Source organism: Falco cherrug, chromosome Z (assembly GCF_023634085.1).
Source record: "Falco cherrug isolate bFalChe1 chromosome Z, bFalChe1.pri, whole genome shotgun sequence".
Lineage (NCBI taxonomy): Eukaryota > Metazoa > Chordata > Aves > Falconiformes > Falconidae > Falco > Falco cherrug.
Genome location: NC_073720.1, coordinates 38,789,326 through 38,809,901, shown reverse-complemented (window position 1 = coordinate 38,809,901; position 20,576 = coordinate 38,789,326). Strand labels below are relative to the sequence as shown.

Genomic DNA, 20,576 nt, shown 5'->3' with positions numbered 1-20,576 from the left:
ACTGTGATCCTTGGTACCTGGGACTTGTTTCTAAGATGACATACTGAGATGCTGTGTGATTGTGTTCCATGATTTACCATACAGGGCGAAAAAAACCCACCAGAACCACCCCAAAAAAACCCCAAGCCCAAAGCCCAAATCAAACCACCAAGAAGGTCCCGCAGTCTTTTTTTTTTTTTTTTTTTTTCTTTTTTTCTTTTTTTTTTCCCCCCCATGGTCAAAACACCAGTTAGTTCAGAGGGGAAGTTCCAAGTCAGGAAAAAATCCTGCTGCCGGCAGAACAAACCCGTTTCTGCAGAACCGTCTGCTGGTTTTACACAGGGAAAACAAACTGCTTTCGAAGTCCAGATTCGCTCTTTAATGAGAAAATGACTCACCACCAAACTTTCCCATTCTTGTCGAAAAACGCAGCTCCCCGGTGACAATCACAGCGGGTGAGCGCTTTAACCTTCCTCCCCGGAGACACCCCCTCGCCTCTAATAATAAACAAAATAAATAAAAAAAAAATCGGGCACACGAGGGGATTTTCTGCGCCGGTTACCTTCCTCCAAAGCTCCAGAGCTCTGCAGACAACACTCATTTCTGTACCCCTAGGGCCAGCCCTGGCGACAGGCACAGACCCGCCAGCAGCCAGGCGCTCCCAAGAGCAGCAAAAGTTGCCGGGAACAGCCGGCGCGCAGCCCCGCGGAGCCGCACGCCCCCTGCGAGGCCGCGGCCGGGGCCGGGGCCGAGGCCGGGAGCGGGGCGATAGCGGTAGCGGTAGCGGTGGCGGTGGCGGTGGCGGTGGCGCGGTGCCGCCCGCGGCCGCGGTGCCGGGCGGGCCGTCGGCGATTGGCGGCGGCGCTGACAGCGGGCGGGGCCGTGCCGGCGGCACCGCCCGCCCCCCGCTATAAGCCTCTTTGCCGCTTTCTCGCTGGGTCTCACTCCCGCTCCGCGCGTCCTTGTGGCTGCGCAGTGGAAATCCGCACCGGGGAGCTGCTGAGGGGCGCCGGTGTCATGTGAAAGCGCACATGCTCCGCCATCCACGCAGCCCCCCCCTCTTCGTTCTCCGCGTGTTTTTCCTGTTTTTTCTAACGTAACTCCTTTCCTTCCCTCTCCCCTGCTTCGCCCCTAGCCACCCGCCGCCGCTCCGCGGCCCAGGCGACCCCCGCAGGGGCTCCGCGGCGGGCGGGCGCGGGGCGGCCGCCAGGGAGGAGCGCGCCCGGCGGCGGGCAGCCCGCGGAGCCGCGCCCCGCGGAGCCGCCCCGGAGGTATGGTTTTCCCGGCGGAGCAGAGCTGCGGCGGCTGCCGCCTCCGCGGGTGCTGAGACGGGATTTTTGTGGTGCAGTTCCCGGGCTCCCAGCTTCATGACTGCGCGGAGCGGGGAGCCAACACCATGCGAGGTAAGCGGGCCCGGGGGGCGGCTCTGTTCTGGGCAAACTGCCGGGGAAGGGGCCGGGAGGAGCCTTCGTGCCGGGGGAGAGGGTCGGCGGGAGAAAGTTGGCGGGTCGCGCCCGCCCGCCGCCGTGGCTGCTCGCGGCGTGTGCCCCGCACCCGCGGAGGACCGGTGGCCGGCCCCGAGCGCCCTCCGCCGCGGGAGGCGGGGGGCGCCCCCGACGTACCTGTGCGAGAAAGCCCGGCGTCGCCCCGGGCCGCAGCGGGCGGGCTGGGAGGGAAGGGGCAAGTGCTTGGCGGTCGTGTCGCGAAGTCCCCACCCGCGGCTGTCCGTGGGGCGCGCTCGCCCTCGGCACTTGGCCCGTACCGCAGAATCCGCCTGCCTCTTGGCCCCGGGTCACTGCCGGCGGGGGGCGGCCTCCCCCTTCCCGCCCCAAAAGTTATTCTCAGTACTTCTTCCCTGCCTTCGCCCATTCACCGACCCGCACGTCGCTCGCGGGGCCCCTCTCCCCCGGGGTCGCTAGTGCGGCGGGCAGGACCGCGCTGCCGGGGGCCGCCGGGACCGCCGCGCTCTGCGGCAGCCCCCCGAGCCGGTGCCCCCTGCGCAGCCCTCCCTTGGAGGGCGGCCAGAGCCTCCCCCAGGGCTTGCAGCCCCCAGCCGGCGAGGGTCCCAACGGAGAGCACAGAGCATCCCCACCAACGGGACACCCCTCGGCGTGGGTGCTTGTCTTGAGGGCACGGCTGGGGCTGGAGAGGGGCTGCGTTCTGGGGCGGGCACGCCGGTCACCGAGGTGGCCGCGGAGGGGTGCGGGGGCGTAGGAACGCTTTTGTCACCCGTGTCCCAGGGCCAGGCGCTGCCGGGCCCCTTTCCCGGGCCAGGCGAGCACCGGGACGAGAGCAACACCCGCCGGCCCCGGGGGCTGCGCATGCGGCCCCCGTCTTCCACGCTCCCCTTTATCGCCCGGTTCTCGGCCCGGTTGCTTGCCTCACCCCACGGCGTGGTAAAGGGGCAGCAATCAGTGGTCTTTCCAGGGGTGCAGGGGCGGGAGAGAAGGGCTTACGGGAACGGCACATGCTTGGGGTTGACAGCGACATTGCGTGCAATTTGCTTGGGTCTCCGGTTTGCCTTAACGGGTGGGGACGCACACGCTGAACAACTTTTAGCCGGGTTTTCCTCTTGTGGCGTAATCGGCTCCTGTAGCAGTGCCTTAGCAGCGCTAAGAAATCACGCGTTTGTGTAATTTTCTGTAAAGAAACTGTAATTTTGCCATTTACGCTGAGAAACGAAAAAAACTTTTTTTTTTTCTGGCTTTCCTTAGAAGATAGCATGTTCGCTTTGAGGCATCTGGCAATAACTTGCTAAACAGTATTTGTCTTTCATAAGAGCAACAGGAAACGGGAGAAAACTAAATTCTGTAAAGCGGCCTCTGTTGCAGCTTTTGCTCCCCGCCCCCCCCCCCTTTTTTTTTTTTTTTTTCTTTTGGCCCCTACCCCATCCGGAGCACCTCCAATGCGAGCAGAGCCGATCAGTGGCTCCGAGGGGGTGTTTTAGAACCAGGTCCGTTGGTGCCCCTTCTGCAGGAGCCCCGCGCCCCGCGTTCCCGGCGGTTTGCCCACCCGAGCGGCGGCCGCCCCCGCTTCTCCCCCCGCTCCGGGGCGGCCGGCGCTGCCGCGGCGCGCAGAGCCCCCCTCGGCGAGTGCCTGGTGAAAGGCCCCTCTCCCCTGGCCCGTTCCCTTAAAACATGGTCCGGGGCTGCCGAGCGGCCCTGGGCGGGAGGGGGGAGACGGATCTCTCCGCACACCTGGCGGCATCCCGTGTCGGGGGTGTCCGTGCTCCGCAGCCGCCTCCGCCGGCCCCTTGAGCTGCGCTGCTGTCCACGGAGAGGTGCGCGCTGCCCCTGGAATGCGAGTTTATCTTTGCGTCGTATTTAGGCTCGCTCAGTAGGGGATTTATGGCTGTGGGAGGAAGAAGGGCTGGGATGGAGGGAGGGGAAAAACAACAAACAGGCAACTTTCATCCTTACGCGAAACTGATGTGCAAGAGGTTACCGAACCGATGCTTTGCATCAGGTGTATGTCAAGATGAGGACAGCGTCTGACACCACTTCAAATGAACAAGAACATTGTATGCTAATAGAGCATCTGTCCGTTGCATTTGTGACTTTCCTAATAAAGGAAATGCATGTATATCACAATTAACAGATTGTGGGCTTCCATGAATTAATGCTTTTAGACAGCTGTAAGCCTCCTGTGGAGATACACTTTTCAACTATGTTATAGTCACCATTGGGTTTGAAGGAAGAAGTGCTCACTCGCTCTCTTACGCATGTGAGCTCTTCCTCCAAACTTTCCCAGCTGAGCTGCATTGCTTCCAAGCCACAGTTGATGTGCTCAGCCTAACGTGCCTGGCGTGCAGAGGCTGCTGTGGTTGCTTACCTGCTCCATGTTAGAGATGGGGGCCAAGAACTTCTGAAAGCATCAGCCTGCTGCATCCCAAAGCACTGGGCAGCCATAGGGGCTGTCTGTCCTCCTATCCTATGGAAGCCCAGCCGGCTTTGGGGCACACCTCAGCTGTGGTACCGCTACATTATAGTCATTAGTCAAGTCCTGTCCAAAATAATAATTTCCTGTACTTCAAATCGTGGTTTTAATCCCTTTCAGGATGTATAGCCATGCTGACTTATAGCAGAACAGTATTCCAGTACAGGAGGCTGAACACTTGTGGGTTTGGTGCTCGCATTGTTATGGTAGGTTCAGATATTTTCCTTTGAACCGTGAATGAAAGTTCTGGAAGCTGATGACTTTCATACCTGTTTTTTATAGAGGCAAAGACAGGTACAAAAGAATTACATTTACAGTGACTGTTCATCACAGTCTTCCTTCTACCTGTCCCACTCCTGCCAACACCCTGCAAGGGTTTTGGAAACACTGAAGATGTACTTCACTATACTTTTTTAGAAAAAGAGGACTGAAAATGCACAAAAATCATTGTGCTGCTTAATGAAAAAGAAAATAAAACTTACGGGGTTTTATCTTGTAATATAATTTTTGTTAGACTGATCTGTAAAGTTTAAATCTGTTAGAAATTAGTGAATTCTGTATATAATGCAGCTGATAGGCAAACATTAAAAAAAAATGCCAAGTGTCAAAAAAAGAATGTAAAATCATGTAATTTTACTCTGGGCACAGGGTACCTGTACACACACAAAACCCAAGTGTACGATCACAGTTACTTGAGTTGTGAAAGTGACACTAAAGCAGTCATACAGAGTACCCCTTTTAATGAAAAAGTAATATTTAAGCTTTCTGTTGGGAGTCTTACTAAAAAGCTTTGTCCTTCATGTTTTCAAGAAAAGAAGCTCCACAAACCCCTGAAGCCAACGTATTTGAGCAAGTTTTTTCTGTGTTTTCTCTTGTTGGTGTCAAGACTGAGCAATGATACATGTTACATAGTTACTCTGTTTTCTTAGCATCACTGTAATATTTGTAAGCAATTAGGGAAGTGTGAATCAAACAAAACCTACTGCAATATTGGCGAGAGGGCTTATTAAGTAACATATACAAATAGGCTGGATAACTGAGAAAGTTCTCCTTAATAGATGAGTGCAGGGAATTTTTATAAGCACATTAAAGCAAAGGAAACTTACTTCACAAGTTATTCCAGGAAAAATAAATATGACTGAATTTGATATATGTATTATTAATATCCTAAAATATGTGAACAAACACATTGACTGTTTAAAACAAAGGTGGTAAGAGAAAAGGGATACTGATTTTGACAGAAACAGGACCCTATCCTACCATAGCAAACCTTGTTTGTCACCGCAGCGTGGTGCATCGAGCTACTACTTACCTGAATAATGTTTTTTGACATCATTAAGACTGCTTGATACGTGATGGAGCACAAGTTTCTGGTGTTACGCCTTTGCAGGTCAGATTCTAAAAAATGGTAGTAAATGCTTAGAAAATCAGGAGTCAGTAATAAACAGTTACTGTGTTACTTATAGCAAATACAAATGTGTATAGTTAATATAGAGTGACAGCTCTCTAGAACAAACGAAAATCAAACCTAAAGCTTGAGGGCCTATTGCAGGTACCTCTGCAATACTTCTACTTTGCATCATATTTACATCTTAAATTTATCTTTAATTGTTGTTATGTGGGGGACGGGAGGGAAAGGGAGTACATAATGAAAGTTCATCAATAGAAAACATTATCTGTTTTAATGTCATTAGAATTTTTACCATAGAAAATGTGTGGGGGTAGCTTTGATGCTTTTTGTTTGTTTGTTTGTTTTTAATGAGGAAATTGTTTTTGATTGATAGAAGTCTGGCAACCTGTAATATGACAGTTAATTTAAAAACTATGAAAATATCATGTGCATTAGCTAGAAACAATTTCTCTTCTGTGGTATGGGAAGTGTCTGATGTTGACTATTGACCTTTTACAAATACAGTGACAAACAATAACTTGGTTTACCCATTTGATGAAAGACATGATTGCAGGTAGAGATTGCTTAATTTGCGTTTTGTGATTAAAACTGTTGCAGTGTTTTGGGGGAAAATATACCAGGAGAAAAAAAAAACCAACATACGTTCTGGGTAAACTGGAAGTCAGAATTCCTTTTTAAATAGGTGCTGCTATACATGATATTCAGATGTGCCTATTAAGATAGGTATGGATGAGGTATACCTTTAACAGTACTGTGTGTTATTAAACAGTCACAGGAAGTAGGATCTGCCATAATACAGGTATTGGTTACATGATACAGGAAAACAAAATCAAAGGACTGAAAGATTCCCAAGCCATCCAAGAAATCATCTTCTTTCCTCTTAAACAGTGCAGTGAATTCTCACAAATCACAGTCTGTGCTATGAAACTGAAGAATGTATGCTTTTTAGCTGAAGACAAAAGATGTGCACAGGAGTAAATATTGATTGAACTAATCAGATGAATAGAAATGAGCTTTACTAGTGCACTAGTATAATGGGTTAACTAGCCCTTTCGTAGTCCATATGCTGCCCTTCCAACCCATGACCCTATCTATTGAGCTCTTAATGAGGGAAATCACAGGTGTTATAACGGTATTTATGATAAATTGGGCTAAATGTAATAGTTGTATAAGTAACCAGTTGTAGTTCCATAGAACAAAAGGGACATTATTAAAAAGAAAACAATAGAAACATTCAGCATTACTACACAACCATGAGCTAGTAGTAGTATTAGTGCTTACATGTTGTTTTACATTTCGAAGACTGCCCTAGATCACTTACTGTTGAGCTTCGTAATAAACCTATTCAATCAGCTTCAAACCAAAGTGTAAATTTTAAGAAACCTGATACACTTTAAATTAAACTCAAGTATCTTTAAAGAGCAGTTTTAACAGTTTTGTGCATTTAGCACAGTTGAGGCTTTCCATAATGATTTTCATAGACAAACTACAGATGTCAAAATGTTATTTTTTGTGCTTCATGTTTATCAAGTTCAATGTTTTTGTTCCTTCCGATTCTGTATGCAGTCTGGGCAAAGTCTGCAGTGCAGCTTTGAGAATAAGACATCACACGGTGTCATCGGGGTGGCACACAGAGGGTGCCTTTTGGATTGTGCTGTTTTCTAATTTCTAATATTGCTTTCATGAACATATTAAAAACTGATGTATGCATGGGATTGAGAATGGAATAAAGCTGTGATGGCCTGGTCCTTGTTTGACTGAACAATGCTTGCTTACTTGAGTGGTCCTATTGATGAGACATTTGGCCCTCTGGATTTTTGCTGTCTTGGAACTATTTTTTATAAAGCAGCATTGCTCTTGCTTAACTTTGCCAGACACATTCTGCTGGAAATTTATGCAAACAGAAAGACAGCTGTTTCTGTCTCTGCTACAAGTATATAGGCTAATTTAGTTTGACATAAATGTTGTTGTTTTGCTGTTAATGATGAATTATTTCAATGAATTGTCAATTACAATGCATCCACACAATTTTTAAGGAAGATCAACACTTTTATTGCTGCACAAAAATGCAATAAATTTAAAAAATCATATGTTTATCCAGATACGGATCATGGCCATTTAAACCCACATACTCATTAAAGAGTAAACGTCAAGTAATTACACTTGCTTGACAGACATACTCATTTTGAAAGCATTTTCCTGTTATCATAGGCCTTGTTTATGTGAGTGGTTCAGCTAGATTTGATGGGACTACTCACATAAATAAGGCAAACTGAATTGAGGGTGTGTGTCCTGTGTCCCTTTGAAACCCAATGATGGTATTATGAGAAACATGAATGACTGTAAAGGCTTGTGGGGAATCAGTGTTTTAAGAAGCATGCTGTGTTAAAAAAAATCTTTTTACCCTGAAAACTGAATAAAATCACCTTCTATTCCGAACTGCCTACTAGTCTTTGGCTCAAGTGCAGCTGTTGGCTTGTCTGGAAATTCATATTTGCTGGGAAGCGGTGTTGGTAAACAAGCTACTGGTTTTCTCAGCTAATGCTGACATATAAAAAGTATTCAAAAACATTGTTCTTCTGCCAATTATTAATATATTCTTTTGCTTAATTGTTATCATTGTGCTGATTGCTACATTGCTGCTGGTAAATACTGGCCAAATCAATCTTTAAGTAAAGATTAGGAAAATGGATACATTTATATTTAGGCATGAGTATGCTACACAGGTATAAAACATTTTAGCATGGCTAAAGAAGCAGTATAATTCTAGGAGTAATTTTGACAATTATTATAAAGTCAGTCTTTAAAGTATTCTGTCTGCTTATAGATGTTCTTCAGGTGTCTCACAATTAACTGATTCCTTTTAGTTATCCATGATCTCTTCAGTTTCCTAAGCATGACAAACACCTTTTGCACCAAAATCATTCTTTTTAAAAGAGTCTTATTTCTGCTTGATTAATTCACAGTAGCCGTAAGTGACTTTATCCTTCAAAGTAACATTTCCAAACAAGACATGCATTCCCATTGCATTTAGTTTTTTCACTCTCTGAAGCAATTCTTTAGACTAAAAATGTCTTTACTCTTACAAGCAGTATGTGTTATGAGGGTTTTTTTGAGTGAAGGTGTTCATGAGGGGGGAAAAAAGCTAGATCAAAAGAACACAAAGAAGAAGTTGTTAAATTGCAGTTCAGTCTACTGTCAAAATAATGAGCTGTCAAGAGGGTAACATACTATGTTTTGGAGCAGGTTGTTGTTGGTCTCAGATGAAATTATGGTTCTTCTAAAATAAACTTCAAGTGTAAAAAGTGAAGACAAGGCTGTTTATAAATAAGCATCTCTTACATTACCATTCCCACTACAACAGGAGGTGAAGTGTTATAGGTTTTGTGCAATTTGATAATTTGGCAAGATTAGGTTATTTAGTGTGCATTACATGTCAAAAGCTTATACTTGTTTGAAAAATATTTGGATACTGTAGATGTTTCTGTTTGTTAGCTAGCAGAGCGAAAACTCGAGCAAAACATTTTCCAAAAGATTTATTGGAAATTAGAATCTTTTTTGGAGCATGACATCTTAATGAATTTCCTATATATGAACTGTAAAACTGAGTTTAACAAAACTAAGGACAATATTTTTACTTTAAAATGTTGTTTCAAGACACTCATGTGTGTTTTCTTCTCTTTGTGTCTTGAAAAATATGCCTGATTTTACTAGGTGATGACAAACTTAAGAGCCTGACACAGGAGTGCTTTTTGGAAAACCTAACACTGCACTGCTACCACATTTTTCTTTGGCTGCTTGCACACTTCAACAGTGCAGAACCAGTTTTGCTCCTCAAAACAAGATGGAAAAATGAAGTAAATGTTATATTTCTGGTCCTGATTAAGTAGTGAAACAGGTGGTCTATTGTTTCTTTTCATATTTGTCTGTCTGGAAGATGAATGAAGTGGCAAGCTGGCTATGAAAAGCATTGCTTACTTCAGGGTGCATTGTTTGGGGGATTTTGTACAATATTTGTACAATGAACTGTATTTAGTATTTAATTGGAATGAACTGAAAGAAAGGCGAGACCATGCACAGCAACTGAGGCCAGATATTCAAATGCAGTGGGAGCACAAATATGAACAAGCACAGCACAGTCTAGTGGCACGGAGAGGTAATGGCACTAGAGAAGAAACGTATTTAGTAAGGCACGGTGCCATTCGGTGACTTCATGTTTGCGAAGAAAAAAACCCTTTTCTCTTGGAGAGTTCTGCTGATCACCAAGAAGAGACTATTTCAGTTTGTTTAGGAATTTTTTTCTTTCAATGTATTTGTGAAAAGTACACAAGAACTGTATTACTGGTATCTGTCAGCAGACTGGACTTCTCTTTGTAATGACACAAGTGATTCTCAGTATGCCAATACATAAGGATATGGAAATGTGATAAGAGAGATATCACTTAACTGTTTTTGTTGGGTTTTTTTAATGAACAGAAACCAATAATATATATGATATTATAGATGGTATGTAAGCAGTACTGTACCACTAATCTTTATTAGATGTGGTAGCTATAATTGTGGGAGATTTGCATTTAAAATTAATGTTGCTTTATATTGGAAAAAGTAAAAATTAGCAACACTTCCACAACATTTTCAAAAATCTATGTATGTATTTTAAATAATCTAAATTTATGTCAAAAAAAATGAGTATTAAATAGTACGTACTATAGCCGCACATATATAAAACAGTTTTCATTTATTTGAATGGGATGTACTTTACTGAGGGATTGCAATTGTTATATATACTAGTTTCCCCTTGGCCATAACAGATTTTGGAAAATTCAGATTAATATAATCTCTCAGTTGATTAGTAGGAATAAGGAGGAAAATTAAAACAACAATGTCAATAGCAACAAAATATGGTTGACTAACACCCATTGAGAATAACTCAAACTACAAATTGTCGCATAGCTTAAAGAATGTCATTATGTTCCACTATAATTTGCAAAACACATCTACATGCTTATGGAAGTAAAATCCTTTTTCTGAACTGGTTGAGAATAAACGCATTACCAGTGTTGTGGCAGCTATTGCAATATTCAAGATGAAACATCAAATAGTAACTACCATAATTTAGCCATACTTTTCTTAATAATCAATGTAGTATTAAAAAAAAAACCAAAAAGAATTCAGGAAACTTTTCATGCAATATCTACTCTGGCATTTTGAGAAGCAACAGTTATCACATAAAAGATTTCTGGAGAAACTGTTCATATGTGTTAGTATTTCAGGTAAATATATGTTACAGTATATTACATTAACTGAGTGAAATGTATCTGTAGAGCTGTGGTTGATCCCAGCTGTATCTTTAATATTGAACAAGAATTCCCTATAGTCTTGAATGGAATGTTTTACTGTAAAACCAATGGTACGATAGGGCTCCTTGGTTGTTTACAATCTACTGATTTTCAGAAGATGAGAGAGCTAAATAACTCTTACTACTTTGAGTTCAGCAGATAAGAGGAAGACAGCTTGCACTGTCTTAATTCAGGTGCCTATGCAGAAGTTGCTGTCTTCATTTATCATTGATTTGAATTTCTCAAAATCCCAGTATTTATTTTTGTAAAAGACCATTTACCAAGATGTGTTCTAAATCAGCAGTTGCTACAGACTGTAGTGGGAGTGCCCTGAAGAATGGGACTCTAAATATGACCTTTACAGCAATCCATTTTCAGGCATCAACAGAATGTAGGAGAAAAATATTGTTCCAGCTGCATCATAAAGCTGACATATATGCTTTCAACATGCAATTTAAACAGTTGCAAGAGAAAACAGAGGAAAAAAGCATGGTGAATTTGGATAAACAACAAACTAACTGCAAAGGGTGCCGTTCCGCGAGAGTGTGAGTGAGTGATGTGGACGAAGTAGGTGGAAATATAAAGGAAAATAACAGAATATAAAAAGGAAGAGTGAGAAGATGGAAGGGGGGTTTGACATGAATGGCCCTTTACTACAAAGTGCTGGACTTCTCAATTTCCACTCATTGCAGGTGGATTTAACTACAGGAACGTCCTGCTAGAAATGAGAGAGAGAAAAGTGAAGTTACAGAAAAAAGGTGTGAAATAAGGAAAAGAATTCATGTACAATATAAATGTATTCATTGTGCTACTTTCTATTACTTGCTGTTGCATGTAGATTTGTTGTAACAGGACTTCAAACTATTTGGTATTCAGCTAAACGCTAACATTAGACATCCGCTCCCATTCATTTTACTATGCATATCCAGAGCTCAGCTACTCAGGAGTGCTGCAAGTTGGAACATCACATATACAGTTATGTAAGCTGTCTGTACAAGCTTGGCATTCACTGCACTTCAGTCAAGTTAGTAATTTGCAAAATTAAAATGTCACTTGCAAAATACATCCAAACCTGATCTTTTTAAATTCTGGATTGAATCAAATTTGGGTGGGTTTTTTTTCTATTTTTCTATTATTTTTTTTCTGTCTCCCTTTCTTTGCATTTTTTCCAGTCACTTTAGTTAAAAAGGAGTACACTCAGAAAAGTCCTTGACGCTAAACTTCATTCATTTGTTAGAAAACGTGTAACTGGTTTATTAGAGCATGCATCATACCAGCCCATGTATTGCAGAAAAAACATTTTGGTCTTTTCACCCTTTTGTTTCCTTTTTTTTTTTTAATCTTTGATTGGGATATGCTGTCAGGAAGAAATAAATGATTAAATTTTGGCCTGGCTACATCTCCATCATGTACCTCTCATACATTTGTATGCTTGTAGCCTTGGAGATAGAAGAGGTGCTTGAGAGATGAATCTCTGCTTCCTTCCCTAGTACTGCTTGGTTGCTAGCACCTGCTCTTTCTCTTGCCTGGTAAAACAATTTGCCTGTATCTTTGGATTTTGTTTTTTAAACTGTCTATTATGTAGCATTGGAGAAAGTGGAAATGTGTGGTAGTGGGGAGATAATGTCCTATCTGATTGCAGCAAAACATTTCTTGTGAGATAGAAGTAATGTTTTTAGATCTTTTCTGCATGCTCAGAAGATAAACAAAGAATGCTCTTACAGTGCTCTCCATTTCTCCAAGACCAGGGTGATTTTTAAGTATCTACCCTTCACTAACATTTTTTTCTGTAGCAGCCCCACAGAGCTTATTACAACCAAACAATAGCAGAATTCTCCGTAACCAGAAAGAAAAAGGAAATCAGAATTTTCGGAAAACTACTCTGGTAGCGTAGGAGGTTCATTTACATGAATTCTCTGCTTTCCTGCCTCCCCCCTGTAGTTTTGTGTAAGCCCTAAGCATAAAACAGGCAGAGAGCCAAGCTGTCAACCGTTAACATCTATTTCATCCGTTCTCAGGATCAGTTGAGCTACAGGAGGCTGTACGTCTCAGAGGAAAGTCTTTATGCTATTACTAAAATATTTAGGAATGCATCAGATCTTGACCCAATGTTAACTTACATTATCTTTTGGGCAGAAATGAGCAGCAGGGTAAAACAATTTTAAGACTACAAATGCTATTAAATGCATATTGTGATTTTTCATAACCTCCAAAAGAAGACTTTTAATATATGCTTAACTGTGGAACAAGTCAAAGGATGAACTTTAAGCATACTGTCAAGAATAATATAAATTCCTGCTCAGGAAGGTAACTGAAAAGGTTTCATAGTTTGGGTTTATGTATAGATATGTTTCACATTTCATGAAGGAGTAGGTGATATTTTGATACATTTATGCAATAAGACCATTATGAACAATTCCTTAAAAAATTATGTATTACTTCCTCATTATGTGAGTTTTTAAAAAATGTATTTCCAATAGATGTAGTCACATCCAAGCATACAAACTTATCTGACGTATCTATGTATTTTTGTAGTTTACAATGAAGAACAATCCTTTTTGGATATCAGATTTTGCTCTTAGAGCTAACCGGTCATTCTGATGTAGGTTTATTGGCTTTAGTTTTTATTGCAATTGCATATTACCTTTTAGATTATTTTTTGTGTGCTGTCTTAGTTTAAATCCCCATCTCCACTGGTTGTCAGTTACTTGTTCTTTATTGCTCCATTTCATACTCTTGCAGCCTTTGTGGCTCTTCAGTTTGGGAGCTGTGACTGCCACAAGTATACTCTTACTGGCAGACTCGGAAGGCAGCCATTGAATAGGTGTTAAGGACAAACCTGGAATATGATCCTTCCACACTGTGCATTAGACTCATTAGAAAGGAGGTTGAAGATGAGTTTGTAATTGTCCACACGAGACTAACCTATAGTTACACACTCTGATGAATGATTTCTGTAATGACATTTATAAACTATTCATGTACAAGAAAGCCAGAAAAGTGTGTTTCAGTTACGTTGTTTATGTACTTTCTTGGCCTGCATGACTGTTTCTACCTACATGTTTCTACCTATTTTCCCTTCTATTGTAGTACAGGCAGCGTCTTTAAACAGTAAGGAGAAGAAGCAGAAAGCTTTTGTGCAATGGAATTTTGTGAAATCAGTCAAATTAAAACTTTACCAGGGGTTTTGCTCTCTGGTGTCTTTACATGTGATGTATTCTTTACTTCAGAAAGTTGCCAGATTAATGGTTCTTCTGTACCCTGCAGAGATTAAGGACCTGTTCCTGAAGGGGGTTTTGGCATGCAAGTAGTTGTATGAGTGTGGTGACTGATGTGCATAAGTCCTTGTCAGGCTGATTTTGTTGGGTGCAGACCTGACAGAGGTCCTGGGAGCTGAACTGCCGACGGCACTGGCGCTGCCTCTTTCCAATGCCGTTTCACTATTGTGCCTCAACAGTGACCTTGAAAGTCCCTTTTCCTGTGGCCGTTATAACCTGTGGCTGTTACAACTTTGGCTTTGTTACTGACAGTGCCCATAGGGGTGCCAATTAATTCTATGTGGTAGGTTTTGGGGGTTTTTTTAATGGACAAAATCCTGGATTGAGACCACCAGCCTGTTTCATACAGGCCACTAAGTGCCATGGCATTTTTGTTTCACTCAGTCACTACCAACCTCGTGTTGAGCCTCATCTGTAATCTGTACAGTCTCTGTGTCTGTCATTAATCTGAAATAATTTAATTTGGTAGGAGATGTTTGCTTCTGAAGTAAGATATATTAATAAAGCATAGTATTACGCAGCAAAGATGTAAAATACTTGAAGTTGCTGCTTGTGGTTAGATGCTGAATTTGAGTCTGCTTTTATGAAGTTCACAAATTTTATCAAAATTCTGAAGAACTGACCAGGCATACGAAAAGGGCACACCAGAAATGACAGGAGCATTAGAATTTTGTGTCAAATAAAGAGAATCCTGTGTGTTACAATAAGCTTAGTAATCTAATACACAAACACGAGTCTCTATTCTGTTACGGGCTTCTCATAAGTGATCCTAGGACATTTCTAATTACTAGGGCCTTTCTGTCAAAAATATTTAAGTATATTCAGACATATTCCAGACTTCTAAGGTTTCAGAAATAGAAAATTGAGCTGAAAAATAGAGTTGTTCTTAAGCATTGCAGGGAGCCCATGATTAAATCAGTTGTTCTGAAACACTATTCTGTATTTTTCTGTCTGTCAGCAGAAAAGTTATGTTACAGGAATCTTTATTTCTTCTTTTTAACTATAGGTGAACAAGGTTTTCTCAAAGTCCAATGGAAGTGGCAGTCACTAGTGTCCATTTAAGTCTGTAATGCCAAATTTCAAGAAACAAAACATATATATATGGCTGGATACTAGGCTTGTCAGCTGAATACAACATTCTTGATTTTATGTTTTCACAGTATTTTTAATATTTTAAACTTTTAAAATATCTAATTCTTTTGGTTTTATAACTAAGCAGGAAATAAATTGTGCAGTTCAGGTTTTTGTTGGGTTTGAGGCTTTTTTTTTCTTTTCCTTCCAGTGAAAGCTGGGATCCCTCATAGTGAGGCATATTATAAGTGTGTCTGCAACTTTAAATCCTGTGGTAATGAAGCTAAAGTTGAGGAAATAGTAGAAATTTGATAATAGCAACAGTAGATGGGAAAGCACACAGAGAGCAGAACTGGCTTGTTGTTAAGTTATAATAAGGCTGCACATTCTGCACATTGGATTGTGGATGTATCCTCTTGAAATAGCTGTCCTGATGCTGAAAAGAGTATTCTTATTTATTTTGAATGTGTATGTCCATGAAGAGGCTGAGGAAGGAATCATGCAAATGTTGGAACAGCTTAGCAAGTTATGCCAAAAAAGGTTTTTATTCCTGTTCAGTAAATTCAGCTGGCTAAATCTACCTGAGAAAAAAAAGGCTGTCAGGAGGAGGGGCAAGTGTATGACTGAGTGTGAGCGATTTTGTGAAGCAGGGTAAAGAAACCATTGTTAAAGATTAGAGAATTGGGGGAGGGAGACACTTTAGCCTCTCCTTCAAGCACATCTCCCTTCTAAGTACATTTACTTCCATCACAATGGGCTAGAAGAGATCTTTGTTTAGCAGTGCAGTGCCCCTGAGAGCTAATTTAGCTTTTATAGCAAATTTAAAAAAGGCAGAGTGAGCAAGAGATAGCAGAACAAGGATATGAGTTTGCACTGTGAATATTGATACTTTTGAGTTGCTTCTGTAAATCCTTTAAAATAAATTCTACTAAAAATGCTGACTTGGACTTTCTGCTAAAGGAGGGCTGAACTAGAGATGCATGTTGTTTCATTGTACTTCTGTGATAATGAGAAGATGGTATAGATGTGTGCTGTGGCTTTGTTACTTTTAAATAACAAGTAGAAAGCCATCAAAGTCAAGCAGAAATGCATCAACATGCATGATTTTTTTTTCTGAAATTGCATTTTTTTTTTAATTAAGTCATACTGTTAGAAGCATATATGAGATCTAGTTCTGTGAATATTACAAAAACATTCTCAGGAGTCTCAAAACTTAATGTATTACATTTCTTATTTCTTTGTTTGAGTGACTTTATTTTTTGAGAGTTTGGAATGGTTTTCCTTTCTTCTAGCACATAATTTTGCAAAGGTCATCTCTGCCCCACCCCCCACCCGGATTTAGGGCCCCATGACGTTTCAGGATATTTTTTTCCTGCATTTTACCCGCCTGTATTTTCATCATGAGTGGAGTTGTATTGTGTATTCACGTAACCCCATGAATCTTAGTAGGACTCATTTCCACAGAGTCTTGACATCAGAGCTCTGCTTTGCCACACTACAGATGTGCCTTATGGGTATTACTATTTCAAAAGTACAATATGAAACAAATTCAGAAAAATTACTTTGGAGTAGTGTACTATCCTCTTATCAACACACAAATCTTGCTTTGACATCTAGAGTTACAGATAGCGGTGGAAATATATTTTTGGCTAAAACTAGTCAAGATTGAATTAATCCCCCAGTAGTTTATTTAACTTGAGGTTTTATTGGTGCTTTAATGGCTGCCCCAGTTATCCTGTGGGTTCATATTTTACATGAGCATTGCCTTCAAAGAGTATTTGATAAATAAAACATAGGCTTGTCAACAACATATGGAAAGCTGACTTGAGTCAGCTCAAAAGTATGCATTTAAAAGTGCATACTTTTGAGGAAGTCGTATTTATACTTTATCGTCTAATTTCAACTGGCTTCCTGTTCCTTCTCTGAAGAGCACTCACTAGCAAATATACTGCTACTTCCACAAGCTGGTGCCCACGGAGGCAGTTGTTGGTTTATGTCATAGGGCCTTGCTGAAAGTTGCTGCTTCTGTTGCTAGGTGGCCTGACTTGCACCAGCCGATACCACAGTATAATTCCCTTCAGCAGCAGATTTCAGTTAAAGGTCTGGACATATAGTTGGTTTCTTCAGCTGGTCAGCTCCAGTAGCAAAAGGAAAGACTTAAGAGATGTTCTGTCCTTGTTTTCTGTAATAAATTCAGCCTGGGTATTTTAGAAAAACATTTAAACAAATAGAGCTGATTCTGTTTTCTCTTGTATAAATCAATTTGGATAGGAAGCTAGTGTTTGCAGTGATATTTTTTTCCTTTATTTTCCAAATAGATTTTATCCCCTCTGTGGTATGTTGAGGAGAAAAAGAACTGAATATGAACCAACAGAAAATTCCCTTTTAATCTATGGTGTGATTAAGAATCCCTCAAAAAGATCTTGTGCCAGTGTTCTCTTCTGCCAACGTAGCATACAAGAAATTTTCAGAAACATTGTGTGATCTGCATGGAAATATTACCTCTTTAAGCAAAAATGTCTGAGATCAGGTAAGAAGCTTTGGGATCATTACGTTACCTTGCCTTTTTAAAAAAGGTTGGTTTGGTATGTTGAATAGTTAGCTGAGAACTCAAATAATCTAGGAAAAGGAATTGTTTTGAGGACTGTGTTTTGGCGTAGAGTCACGGCTGAAAAACTGAACTGACAAAAGCAGATTTTAGGATGGTGTAATTTGTTAAAATTTAAGTTAATTCTGCTAACTTGATTTAAAGCAGAAATTGAAGAAGCAAGATAGCATGTGGCTATCTTGCCTCACCAAAATGTAAATACTTCAATTTTGCCCATCATGTTTCTGAGAAGGAAAGGTAGGGTTTAATCATTTAATTAATGTTTAAAAATATTTTTCTTGTAGCATTCTTCAACACTCTTAACATACATTTTCTACCAAAGATAATGCAGAACTTGCTTCTTAAGAATTACACTGATCTCAGCTTTGCTGTTGCTGTACTAGTATTTTCATCCAAATTCCGATAATAAGGGGGACGAACCTATTATTTAGTCCTTCTGTGGGGAAACATTACTGAAGAAAGAAGCACTAAGAGCACAGATCAAGCAGCACATTTTCGAAGGTTTTCCACAGCAACACAGTGAAATTTATTACTATTTGTATTTTGATCTCTGTTGCAGGTGTGGCAAATCCATAGTTTCTCTTCATTTGCCAAAGTGTTACTGTAGAGATTCTTTCCAAAGTAATTTTTGATTATAAAGGTGTCCAGGTGCTCTGAAAAGAAAGAGATGCCATCTTTCCACTTTCAGGTAATTATTTGATTCCTGGGCTGTGTCCATGTCATTCAAAGTCTCCTAAATAATTCCTAAGCTTTATTCCACTCTTCCAGTGTTTTCAGTTGCCAGAGATGCTCTCTAGGGCAGCATCGGGCTGCGTACTGCATACTTAATTCACTGGTTCTCAGAGCATCTCTAACAAGATCATAATAACTCTCCATGCTGAAAACTGGTGGTCTATACAAAAGCCATGATAGCATGTCTTCACTGTCTCATCTCATACTATTATCCATCCACTAAGGGGTTCTTTTGTCATCTTCTTAACCACATGTGGACTTCACAACACCTGCTGGAGGTCAGCATAATTAAATAGCACCAAAGGGGCCTGGCAGAGAGATGTGGGGAAGAAGTAAAAATGCGCATACAGGAGAGGATGGAAATTTAGGGCAGAGGCTTTTCCACAGGACATTGAATCAAGAGAGAGGGGTTCCAGGGCAATATGTGCACTTGACACTCAACAAGGGCCAATAAAGATTGTTATTGACAAGGACCAAGTACTTTGTGTCTCCTCATTTAGGCAGTAGATGTAGAAAAAGTAAAGCTCCCCTTCTCAAAAAAAAAAAAAAAAAAGCTGAAAAACCCTGCTTCTCCTTAATCTCCACTGTTTTGCTTTGTGGGTTTTGTTTGGGATTTTTTTTCCCCTGAAACTGCTCTAAAGCATTGGATAAGGAATCTTTTCTTTGCACATTGTGTAATGCTACGAAATTCAGCACTTGCTGAGAAATGAGGCTGAAAGCCACCAAGACGATGAGGTGAAGTTTTCATGAAAATTTGTCAGTGGCAAAATAAACATCTTTCACTGTGGCCACCTACAAGAAGACTCTTAAATTAACTGTACCTCTGTGTCCACAGGAGTTGATTTTAAAAAAACCTCGGTCATCAAAGATGGACACATCTCACTCCAGTTTAAAACTAAGGATTTCCTTGCTAGACATTAATCCTGGATGAAAAAAAAACACAGGACAAGTGCCCCAAAAAGCATTACATGCAAACTCTTCCTATGACTTAAGCTCTATTGCAGTGTTCCCAGCCTGCATGTTTAGTGTGTAGCTCATCTCCAGACTAGCTATGCCAGGGAAACATTTGTGAATGTTATGTTGGTCAGATCTGAGGAAGATCCCCATCTAGAATAAAACCAAATGCAGTCATTTAAGTCATTTAAATAATTTAAATAATCTTTCTTCAGTTCAACAGAGGGAATATGAATCCTGGATTTTTTTGAGGCCCAAGACAGAAACAGGAGGGAAGGATGGGCACCTTTTTTCTTCTAGCATGACAGCCCAAAGGATGATGTGTTTAAGATGTGCCAGGATAGGACAGGCTGTGATTATGGTCGGTCACATCAGGACTAGTGGATTGGCTATTTGCTTATTCAGAAAAGGTGGAAGGAAGGAAGAGAGAGAGCAGGGTGTAGAAGCCAGTCAAGGATGTGGTTACATAGGAGCTGTAGCTACAAATGACTCATGGAATTTTTTTCTGTATCTATTTTATCTGTTGTTTGTGTTCCCTAATGTGTAACCTCTGAGAGTAACTGAGAGAAACAAGGCTTCAAAATGCCACACAAAGTGAATTCTCTTATCTCCTGTGAAGTATTCTCTGTTTCATTTCTATCCCTAAACAGTCAAGAATGTTTTTGAGGTTGTTCAGCATCTTTCCATCTCGCAAAACCTAACAGCTACACTATGAAGTTGCTATGTTCTTTGCAGGAATGGCGCAATATCTGATGCGGCATGTTTTGTAGTAATTGTTCTGCGAATGCTATGAAATGGATACTGCTGGCTTGATTTTTGGCCTACAATAATGATCTTAGAGGGAGGAAATCATCATGTGAAGTCAGTGTTAGTCTTCCTCTTGCCCACATTTCAGCCTTTTCCTGAGGAGACATTTCAGGCCATAGCTCAAGTCTATTTTAATGATTTTCCTGGGGAAGCAGGGTTTAATTTTGCAGGCAGCCAGCTGTAGACAGAGTCCAGGCAGTCTCTGTGGCAGAAAGAGATGTTTCTGGGGATCATTCTAGGGTGTCACCATGGAGCGCTATCTATGGCAAGCAGTCTGGAGGCTGCTCCCTGAAAGGCTTAGGTAGGCTGCGCAAATGATGCTTTCAGGTACAGCCCAAGGCAAGGATAGTATGGACAGTAAGGAGTTTTTGTGTTCTCATAGGACAGTGTATATGCAGTTTAGAAATGCGAGTCATTATTTGGTCCTTTCATCACACTGTTATATAATATCTTAGATTCTT

At 41.4% G+C, this 20,576-nt stretch overlaps 1 protein-coding gene across 1 annotated transcript in view; it reads left to right on the top strand.

Annotated features, from left to right (window-relative positions):
• The first annotated feature begins 938 nt into the window (after positions 1 to 938).
• RORB (RAR related orphan receptor B) overlaps positions 939 to 20,576 on the top strand; it is a 144,519-nt gene continuing 124,881 nt past the window's right edge. The window contains exon 1 of the mRNA XM_055699692.1: positions 939 to 1,382. Coding sequence (XP_055555667.1) covers positions 1,376 to 1,382 — 7 coding nt within the window. The 5' untranslated portion in view covers positions 939 to 1,375. The remainder of the gene's footprint in view (positions 1,383 to 20,576) is intronic.